The sequence below is a fragment of the Myotis brandtii genome, unplaced genomic scaffold (assembly GCF_000412655.1).
Source record: "Myotis brandtii unplaced genomic scaffold, ASM41265v1 scaffold500, whole genome shotgun sequence".
In the NCBI taxonomy this organism is placed as follows: domain Eukaryota; kingdom Metazoa; phylum Chordata; class Mammalia; order Chiroptera; family Vespertilionidae; genus Myotis; species Myotis brandtii.
Genome location: NW_005369062.1, coordinates 698,300 through 709,788, shown reverse-complemented (window position 1 = coordinate 709,788; position 11,489 = coordinate 698,300). Strand labels below are relative to the sequence as shown.

The following is an 11,489-nucleotide window of genomic DNA, read 5'->3' as shown; positions in this document are numbered from 1 at the left end:
AGCAGTAATTTTGGGGAATCTTATTAGGAAAAGAGGTAAATAAGGATGGGCTGTGAACCAGACAAGGGCACTTACTAACACTGCCCTCCAGGCAAGCTGGGGAAAGTGCAAGGCCAACAAGAAGAAACTGGGTCCCATTAAATGACCAAAAAATTAGGAATCAGATTTAGATTTCCTATATCACAGAACTTAATTCAGAAGAGAAATAATTTATGAGACAACCTCAATGTTATTAAAATGAACAAATTTATTGAGCACCTACAATATGCCAGCATCTATCACAACAATAATAATCCAAGAGTCGGATCCACCAGTGGGTGTCAGGAACCCCCCGGGTGAGGAAAGGTTAGTGTATGACCAGAAATGGAAGCGAGGGCTCTGTCAGTAGAGTCTCTGTGTCTCCTTCTCCACACAGTGACTGCCGTTTCTGACCATAGCTCTGGAGGGGAGCGGGAGGGCGGCCTGAATGTGGTCTGTGGTGGGCTTCCCTTTCCTTCTCTCTGTTATGGGGGCACCTTGCATTTTCTGCTCTTGAACGGTGCTGCTGACATCCCTTGGGGTCAGCTGGTTGAATGGACTGTGCTGAGGGTGGGTCACTGAAGAAGGGTGGGACCAGAGAGCATCAGAGTTGGGCTCTCAGGCAATTCTAGGGATGCATGCAAATGCACTAAACTAAGGGTACCAATTAAGGATGAAGACAGGAGGAGACAGCACTTGGCAGTTGGCCTCATTGATTTTTGCTACTCCTGAGCTGGCCCACTGTTCCTTGTAGGCTGAGTCAACATCTCTAAGTTATTTTTCTCCTCCTCCCTAAGGTTAGCCTGTCGCTCTTCATCATCAGCTACTGATTGTGAGTCACAGTCCTGGGCAGGAGCTGGACAGCTCGTGGCTTTCTAGGAGTCATCTCTGCAGAAAAAGCCCCTCACTACTCTGCGCCCTGTGGTCCTGCAGCCATCCGCGTGACCCGAGGAGCCCGCTTTCTTGGCCTCATGCACCACAGCAGCAGAAGACTGCAGACCTAGATTCTTGCTGTTGACTGTGGCTGGGGTCTTAAATCAACCTCAGTCTAGCACAAGGATTGGCAAACTATAACTCTTGAGCCAAATCTGACCCTCCACCTGTTCTTGGAAATAAAGTTTTATTGAAACTCAGCCACGCCCACTCATTGACATATTGTCCATGGCTGCTTTCAAGCTATAATGGCAGAGTTGAGTAGTTATAATAGAGAGCATTTGTCTAGCACAGCTTACTGTATTTATTATCTAGCCCTTTCCAGAAAAACTTTGCTCGCTCCTGGTCTAGAATTATGAGACCATATTTTTATTTACTTAAGCTGGAGCAGAATGTTGTATATTGGAGTCCTGGGATATCCAGGATGTTTGGGGGAAGATCTAAGGCTTTCATTGACAGGGATGGCAAGGATCGAGGCTTCAGTGCAAGTCTGAGGACTGGCCACAGCTGCCTGGAAGGCTGTGTGGAGAAGGATCCCAAGGCTGTGTCTGGACTGGTGTGGGCGCTTCCAGAGAGGTGAAAATGGGCTGTGCTAATGTAGGCAAGGAGCACCAGACTGAGAAAGAAACAAGGAAAATACATGCTCTTCTTCCCCAAAGGTAAACGGCAACCAGCGACAGCTCGGCATTGCCCCACGCCTGCACTTGGCATTGCTGAGGCTGGCACTGTACATGTGCCCTTATTGGAGTGGGAGAGAGGTGAGATTTTAATACCATTCACATGGTGACAGAAGCAGACAACAGTCTGGAAGGGCCAAGGTCAGGGGAAAGCTCCAGCTTCAATTAAGGCGCCTGGCACTCCTGCAAGGCCAGCACTGCGTGGAAAGCTTCCTAGTGTGCAACCCAAATGCTGGTTAAAATGTTACAAGTTATTTAAAGATGAAAAGACAAGGTGACAATGCATACTTGCTAGAGAAAGTGGTATACAATGTGGGTCCTGCCATTTATATAGGTATATACATAGACAGCCCTTAGACTGCAGGTTTTAAAACTGAAAAATCCTAAGACTGCCTACCCAGTCAACATCCTATTATTCTGTAATTCCAATGGACGATTCATCCTCAGTGGTCCAAATAAATCCAGGTGCGGGAGTGGCCTTCTGTGGCCCTCACTTGCTACAGTGAATGTGCTAGTATTGTCGAAAGGTGAATACAAATCTAGATTTTGGAACTGAAATCAGATTTTAAATGCACCAAGAGTCTGCTACTCATGCTAAATCCTTATAAAGCTTATTAGCCACTTTAGTGAAAGTCCAGATTTTTGGATGTTGCAAGACATTTAAGTGTGGTATGACTGTAGCCTGATTGATGTTTACAGCTGTCTTATCAAGCTGACTTTTTCATTCTAAGCACTACTTGGAAATTATTAGGGTCACTGCTCCCTGGTAATATAAATCTATCTGGGAAATCCAGGGTTGTACATTGTTACTGTGCACTAATTTCTCACACAAGTCACTCAGTATCTTTCCTACAGTCAACGTTTTGGCTTTAATTGTTCTTTCTTCACAGCATGAAAAATGGCCAAATCAGCTCTGGCTGACTAGGCTTTTTTTTCATTTCAAGTAATTGTATGAAGCATTTAAAGTGTGTAAATGCACTAAACCATATCTCAAATGGAACTGAGTAATTCAAAAAATATATTTTATGACTTAAGTTATTGGCATAAAAATGCCAGTATTTTCCCACCTAGTCCCTAGAATGGGTGGCATGGCGGACGGGGGCTGGGATAGATAACTAGGTTCCAGACAGACCTGGGGAAGCTGAGCTTGTGTGAATGAAAACAACAGAGTAGAGGGTGCTCAGATATAGAATTCCTCTGAGTCACTGTCCCCGGGTCCGGCCAGTGCTGGGGATGGTGTGATGTGTCTGCCAGTCTGCTCGGTGTTGGGAGCATCGCCAGGGAGCTTGGAGGATGGCCCCGTGAGGGTGGCGGCACCAGAAGCGGGGGGAGCAGCAACCGCCGTTGCCAAGGAGCTGGAAGGCCCTTCAGTGAAGAGAGGGAGGGAAGCCCAGGAGGTCTCCGTGGTCACCCCACTCCCAGTGGGTAGTGGTCCTTCTCGGGAACCTTTGTGCTTGGAGCAGTGGCTGCCACAGCGTTCGGAGGGGAGGGGTGTTTCCAAGGCGCTAAAGAATCTACTGGGTGCGGAATACGCAGAGACCACGGACAGGTCCGAGGAGGACAGCCGCAGGCCCGTGTCCACATCTGTCTCCTGGGACCCCTCTAAGTCATCAATGGAGAGGAGGTGGCCGTGTCTCCACTCCGATGCCCGGTGCCCTGGGGCACCTGTGTTTGAAAAACACTGTGGTACAGCCGAGGAGGCTGGGTCGGGGTCTTCTGTGGGCAAACAAAACAAGGACTTGCTTCTCTGGAAAGACCAGGGAAGGCCGGGAGTGCTGCTGGCTCGTGTGGTAAATTCCTGCTGGTGCCCAGCTAGCAGGATCTTCTGGCTGGGCCCCAGGCGATCAATGGAGAGGAGGTGGCCGTGTCTCCACTCCGATGCCCGGTGCCCTGGGGCACCTGTGTTTGAAAAACACTGTGGTACAGCCGAGGAGGCTGGGTCGGGGTCTTCTGTGGGCAAACAAAACAAGGACTTGCTTCTCTGGAAAGACCAGGGAAGGCCGGGAGTGCTGCTGGCTCGTGTGGTAAATTCCTGCTGGTGCCCAGCTAGCAGGATCGTCTGGCTGGGCCCCAGGCGTGGACTGTCCAGTAGGGGTTGCTGTCCGCTGCCAGGAGGACGGCTCGGTGTGGTGCAGCTCGGGGAAGGCCTGGAGTGAGGTTTCTGCTCCGAGGAGTGGTGAGCTCTGTTGGGTTTAGGAAACTTCTTGTGCACCCTTTGTGCCTGTAGGGGGAAGAGGGCATATCCCACTAGTCACCTGGGAAGGGGATTTATTGTTAAATACATCCTGAAACACATTTTCTTATAATTGGAAACTTCTAGCGACATCGTAGCAACTAATTTCATTCTCTGAACTCTAAAGCAAAGACAGAGGTAGCAGGGCTTGGGGTGGTACCAATCAGGACCTAGGAGGAGACACAGCCCCTGTCACGATAGTGGATAATACTTCAAGTACACATGCAAGGGGCTCAACAGATTAGCCACACAATGAGGGCCTGGCTGAGAGGAGGTAAGAATTACCATTAAATGCACAACGGATGCCTCAAGGTTCCTTCCCTCTGACCACAGCACTGCTTGGGAGTGTTACTGCCGAGAGGATGGAAGCATTCAGGATGGGATAAGCACATATCCCTGAGTGGTTTGGCTCAGGATGGGATAAGCACAGACAATCTCAGATCAGATGGACATGGGATTTGACTCTAGTACCTGGGTGATCACAGGACACACCCTAGGGCTGGCCATGTCAGGGTGGTACTCGTAAACCTTCAGTGAGTAAGGGGCTATCAGGCCATTAGCATTTATTTACCTGCTATTAGGAATCTCTTACTGTATATTTTGCCTTTCAGAGACGGCACAGGAAAGGGAGCTGTGACTACTGACTAATCCCTTGGATGCCCCGTAGGGTGTAGACAAGCAGTTGCACCCTTCATGCCTCACCCCTGTCCTCCTATTCTTCCACCCTCCCTGCAGCTCAGCAGGAACACGTTTCTGTTGCACAAATATGGGACCTCCATTCCACCTGGCTCTGCTTCTCTCAGATTCTTCCTCTGGTCTGGCTCAAAGCCCAAGCCTACAGGGCAACCTTACAATGCAAAGTTTCAATTTAATAGCAGATTTAGGGGTAGTGGGTCTGGTTCTATTTAGTATAGGATCTGATTTACGAATCCCTGATATAAGAAAAGGGTTCTGACTGCAGTTAACTAAAAGGGATATTTCCTGGCACCCAGGAGGCTAACGTACCAGCCCTTCACTAGACACCAAACACCCTGCCTCCCTGTTCAGCAGGAACCTGGTTTTCCCACAGCCACTTGGGAAATTTCGTTCAATGTAATAAACTTCGGATGAAAAGGGGCCACAAACTAAACCTGACAAGCTCAGGGCAGGCCTGTGTGGCAGCTTTACAAACTCAGAGACCTAAAATAACCACAAAGGATAATCTGAAATTAAACCTTTTTTTTTAAAAAAAACTAAAGGCAGTTTACGGTGGGTAGTCATGTTCTAGGTCAATCTTTACCTTAACTGAACCTATTGTCTTTTTGCATCTACAATAACATCTCTTTGGAATGTCAAAGTAATTTCCCTTTTTCCAGACTCCTCGAAGCACAGGCACTGCTCTGCGGAGACTACAAATCCCCTCATGGTTATTGAATCAATTGTTGACTATTAACTATCCTGTACCTACTTAAGTAAAAGGAGTGTGTGTCTATCATTTTACTTTTAATCCAATCCCACAGGTTTCCCCACTTTGCTTTCTCCCGCCTCCCTAATCTATCACCAATGGATTTCATGTAACCTACTTACATCTCCTCCTTTGATTGTAATTTTGTACAAGGTGCAAAAACTGCCATTCTCCGAAGCATTATCTCAATCCGTTGAGATTCTGCTTCCTGGCATTTGTTGACAGTTTGGCTAAAATAAACGCACAAAAATTCTTTCCAGGTTTGAATGTTTCTTACGTTATTACTTGGTATAGTTGTCAGGATTCCAAAGAAGCTCACCCAAGACCATTCTGCAGACCCAGACCAGGAGATTGGATCCAGAAAAGGCCAGTTGAGCTCCGCCAGCTCCCAGCTGCATTGGGTGAACTTGGGTGAGTTGTCTCTTGGATCCAGGACCTTCCCTTGTTTTTGGTAGAGGGTCTGACTTTATTTGAGCTGCTCTTAGAAATTCCTAGAGGTGGCACTAAAGGATAGGAGTTGAAACCTGTGGCAGGTTTTGATTGGGCTTTTCAATTAGAATTGCTTTCTGAGAGTCTGAGCAAAAACCCTTCGCTGTATAAATGAGAGCTGAATGAGTTCAGCTCTGAAGATAAAGGGGCACATCCTCCCTCCAGCCCAAGTCTCAGGTGTTCTTAGGTTACTAAGAACCTTTGTGGAGGTGTCAGAGGTCATTCCTCAGGACATGCAGGAGTCCCATAGGGAATTTCCAACTCAACTGTAATTAAACTAACAGGCTCATCCAGGGGAGCGCCCATAAGGCTTGGTTTGACAGCGCCCGGTGCCCTTCCCATTGTTTTGGACAGCTGGGAGAGAAACCGAGGCATGTAAGAGGGTTGAATGTAACTCGAGGGGTGAGAGCCTTGTGGAGCTCAACCCATAAGCAGCACACTTTGACCCACTACATAACATCCCTAGAAAATTTTCTCAGAATCTGCAGATATCCAAAGAAAGACTAAAAATAAAACGGGAAATTGTACCTCTAAGGTTGAAATGCCAAGAATCCCAGCCCCCCATTAATACTCCCACAGGATACATGTACAGTTTGTACAGAATTTCAACTTGCAAGTACCTATAGAAATGGGAAAATTTAACTAAAAATGATATCAGCTTAAAGTGGGGAACTTTTGACACCTCCAAATTGATTATTCTGCATGCTCAATGTGAAAAAGCTGGCTCTAAAATTAAATTGAATGAATGGGAAGCTTATCCTGATGGGAAATTAGAGATTTCTAGGGGATGAACAGATAAAATATCTTCCCTACTGCTGGGATCATATTCAGTCTTTAATTTTTAAAAAAAATATATTTTTATTGATTTCAGAGAGGAAGGGAGAGGGAGGGATAAATAGAAACATCAATGCTGAGATAGAATCATTGATTGGCTGCTTCCTGCACACCCTCCACAGGAGATTAAGCCCACAAGCCAGGCATGTGCCCTGACCAGAAATCCAACCACGATCTCCTGGTTCATAGGTCGACACTCTCAACCACTGAGCCACACCAGCTGGGCCATATTCAGTCTTGATTATGTCTCTTCTATATGACCATTCCTTTCATTGATTTCTAAGATCTTTTTTTGCCTAATTCCAGATATCTCTTAATCCTATAAACAGACTGATTGACTTATTCTTTCAACAAACATTAACTACAGGTCTTGTATGCAGAACTTCTTAACTGGTGTGTTTAAGCTTTGCATGGGTTATTAAAGGTGTGCCAAGATATTAATCTTTCAAACTAGCAGCCTCTTTAACCACACAAATATTATCATTATCATTTTCAATGTGCTCTTTGATGTGAAAAAGGTCCAGAGGGCCAGGCACAGATAATTTTGAATAAGACGTGGTCTTAGCCCCTAACAATGAACAATACAATGTTTAAGTGTAGTGAGGTGAGCCATGATGATAGAGTGAGTAGCAATATATGCGGCATGCTGGGGCACAAAGAAGGAAGTGGTTGATTTTGTAGAGGAGTGAGGCAGCATGGGCAAAGGTAGAAAAAGTCTGCACTGAAAAGTCGTTCTTGGATAAAACCGCGGAAGTGGAAGAGGTGTTTGCCAGCTAGAGGGCATGGGGACAGCATGAAGGGCAGTCAGGCACAGAAGCAGCCTGAGCAGAGGCTGCAGGCATGAGCCAGGAGGAAAGCCCTGAGAAGTGAGAGGAGTCCTGTCACGGGGGCCCTGAATCCCAGGCAAATAGAAGCACCTGCACTTTAAAACCTGGAAAGGTTTGAAAGTAAGATGGTGGCATGGCCAGAGTTGTGGCAGTGGACTGAAGGAGAAAGGATTAAGTGGCCTAAACAAAAGAGACAAATATGACATGAGACTCTTAGAGAAGGAAGTTCCAGACGGACAATGTTCAGTAGTTAAAATGTCTTATCTTATTTTCCCCCTGGGCCTGGGTGCTCCAATGTCGTTTTCTGACTTTTTAAGTATGTCAGCCTGTGACTTCAGAATTTTATTTGAGGAGCATGCCTTCGGTGAGCAGCTGTGCAGTCTAAATCTGCCTGAAAAAGGAACCTCTGTGGGTATTGCTTCATGAGAAGCAAAGAGCCAAGCTTCCCATGCAAGGAACTGCTAAGGGACATCTGAGTGTTCCCACTGCAAGGGACAGAGCGGTGTGAAATCTGACTTTAAATCAGGAACAACTGGCTGAGGATGAGTACTTGGTGGTTTTGCAGATTTTTATCACTGTACTTGCTTAACAGGAAGCTGCCTCTGCTCTGTCTTATTCTGACCACATCAGGCGTCCAAATAAACCCTAAATTTTGCTGCTTTGAAGAGAGGTGGCACCTGGTGTTTTTTCAACATAGAGGTGCCCATGTGCACCATGGAGGTAGCTGCTGGGCGAAGCGATTCCAGCTGGCACAGAGATGGCTGGTGATAACGGCAAGAGCCTGGGGCAGGGAGTTGGAGGAGGGTGGCTGAAGAGACTCCACACCCCCAGATCCCAATCTGGGCCCAGGGCTGATGTGGGCTGATGTGGGAGGCATCTAGTGGTATTCTCGTTTTGCCCTGAGGCAGAAAGACAACTTGCACATGCAAAGGATGGAGTTTCTTTCTGTGTCCTACTCCTGGCTGTGGCTGTTTCCAGCTTCTTTTGTCTGTTTGTCTGACTTGACCAGGAACACTAACTAGATGCTGAGAATGAATCATGGTAGATGTTTCAGGAAATTCTTCCCCAGTGGACCTTTTCAGAGTGAAACAACGCCCTGTGCCCTCCTCCCATGGAAGCCTGTTAAGCAGAATTCCTGGTGGCTATTTGGCTCAAATTTATAAACAGAGTCTATTCGTTATTGCTAAGCAGGGGACTTCATGTTCTCTGCACTTCAGGGGAAAACTGCACTGTGCTGCCTGTCTTCCTGCACTGTGTTCCTGTCATTTGAGCTGACCTTTATAAAGAATCAATCCCCGAACTAAAAACCTGCCCCAGCCAATTGGGACTGCGCAGCTATATCCTCATTGGAATCTTCACTGACCAATGAAGACATTGCTTTTTGGGGAGCGCTTTTGTGAGGATTTGGAGTCCTCATTTGCATGGGAGTAGACCAATCAGGGCCTGGGGGCAGGCACTCTTCTCTATGCAAGCCAGCTTCCCCTCTGTCTTCAGTTTCCAGTGAAGACTGCATTTCCCCCGCTGCACCATCCCCTGAGCTGTAACACTGCAGCTAGAACTGTCTCTCTGGACCGGAGTGGAGCTGTAACACCAGGGCCACCTTGCCCAGGATGCCTTCCACAGCTGTGTGCTATATCACAATTGACCTGTATCACTACTGAGTTGTCTCATAGCCATGCTGTTCCAAAGCCAAATGTATCACAATTGAACTGCTCTAAAGCCGACCTGTTCTATAGCCATGCTGTTACACGATTGAGCTGTTTGCACTGAATAAAGTTGGTCTCCCCCTTCCCCACACCCCAAATTGGGGACTCACTGGTGTTGAATTGATGAAGATGACCTTTGGCTGACAGTGGTATGCTTAGATTCCTTCCTATTCCTCTTTGTGTATATGCTATAGGTGTTTCCTTTGTGAGACCATGAGGTTTACAAAAACAACTTATTATTTTTTTGTTAATCCTCACCTGAGGATATTTTTCCATAGACTTTTAGCTTCCATACTAACTTTATAAGTGATTAACTCATCACCTTTATGACATTATATTACTCCGCACTTTGCTATATATTTACCTTTACCAGTGAGATTTATACTTTCATGTATAAGTTCTGCATTTCCTCTTGAATATTTATTTTCAGTATAACTTATGAAATACCCTGTCATTGACTGTAAAACACAGGGGTAGACGGAACTGTTGTTTATATTAACAAAAGATCATCAGAAGTTGATTAAATATCACTAATTTAAGAATTTCAAAAAGACAAATATTCCTTGCCATGGTTCAATGAATAAATCTTAGAAATAGCTGACAAATAATTAGCAACAACTTAAGCAAGAATACCAGTTTTGAAATTAGAATGAAAAAGAATGAGGAAAGTCTATCTGAAGAGTGGAACATGTTTTAGAAACCTCAATATCTTTATTTAGGGAGTCTCAGAAGGAGAAAAGAAAAGAAAGAACCAGAAATTTAATTTAAAGAACTAATGGCTGAAAACTTCCCAAATCTGGGGAGAGGTATGGCCTTCCAAGTATAGGAAGCTCATAAATCCCCAAAGAACTTCAATCCAAAGAGATCTTCACTAAGACACATTGTAATAAATCTCTCAAAAGTTAAAAACAAAAAGAGAATCTTGAGAGCAGCAAGACAGAAAGAATCATCACATACAAGGGAATCCTGGTAAGGCTTTCAGCAGATTGCTCAGCAGAAACCTTGCAGGCAGGCAGGAGAGTGGGGTGATATAGTCAAAATGCTCAAAGAAAAAAAAAAAACTCATCTAAAAATATTTTACCCAGCAAAGTGTCATTCAGAAATAAAGAAGAGATATTTACTCAAACAAAAGTTGAGGAAATTTATCATCACTAGACCTGCCCTGTAAGAAATGCTAAAGGGAATTCTTTATGTTGAAACAAAAAAGTTGCTAATTAGTAACATGAAAATCTATTGAAATATAAAATACACTGGTAAAGGTAAATATACAGTCAAATTTAAAATACTTTAATACTCCAATGATGGTGTGTAAATCACTGAAATCCAGCGCATTGGTCAAGAAAGAAGAATGTGGTGAAATAACTAGCTAGAATATTATGTTAATGAACATAATATAAAAAGATGTAATTTTGGATATCTACATAAATTGTAGGGCCCGGCAAGTAAATAGGTAGAACTTTCTTATGCATTTTGTTATAACTATAAGATGTATTATAAAAAGCCTGTTGGTAAGCACAGAGCAAAAACCCATAAGAGATTCACAAATGATAAAGAGAAAAAAATCAAAGCAAACCACTATAAAAAAAAATCATTAGCTACAAAGAAAAATAGCAAAAAAAGAAGACACTAAAGATTTCAAAATAATCAGAAAGCAGTTAACAAAATGGTGATAGTAAGTCCACAGCTATTAAAAATTACTTTAAATGTAAATGTGCTAACTTATCCAATTAAAAGACACAGACTGGCTGAACGGATAAAACATGACCCATCTACATGTTGCCTATAAGAGGTTAACTTAATCATTAGGAACACTCACAGGCTGAATGTGAATGGATGGTAAAAGATATTTACAGCAAATGGAAAGCAAAGAGAGCATGGGTAGTTATAATTACATCAGACCAGTGATGGTGAACCTATGACACGCGTGTCAGAGGTGACACGCGAACTCATTTTTTTGGTTGATTTTTCTTTGTTAAATGGCATTTAAATATATAAAGTAAATATCAAAAATGTAAGTCTTTGTTTTACTATGGTTGCAAATATCAAAAAATCTCTATATGTGACACGGCACCAGAGTTAAGTTAGGGTTTTTCAAAATGCTGACACACCGAGCTCAAAAGGTTCGCCATCACTGCATCAGACAAAAAAGATATTAAGTAAAAAACTCTAATACAAGACAAAGAGGATCATCCTATCTAATAATAGACAAACATGGTAATTGACCGTACCTTCGCTACTCCTCCCATTGGCTAATCAGCGTGATATGCAAATTAACTGCCAACAAAGATGGCGGCTAATTTGCATACTGCAGGCAGATCCCGCTGCGCC

General features: G+C 44.4%; 1 protein-coding gene across 1 annotated transcript in view; it reads right to left on the bottom strand.

Annotated features, from left to right (window-relative positions):
* Window positions 1-227: 227 nt before the first annotated feature.
* The window catches only part of FAM124A (family with sequence similarity 124A), a gene marked incomplete at its 5' end in the record, with an annotated part of 56,665 nt that continues 45,403 nt past the window's right edge, over window positions 228-11,489 (bottom strand). Inside the window, 2 exons of the mRNA XM_014548289.1 lie at window positions 228-3,293; window positions 3,528-3,849. Coding sequence (XP_014403775.1) covers window positions 2,809-3,293; window positions 3,528-3,849 — 807 coding nt within the window. The remainder of the gene's footprint in view (window positions 3,294-3,527; window positions 3,850-11,489) is intronic.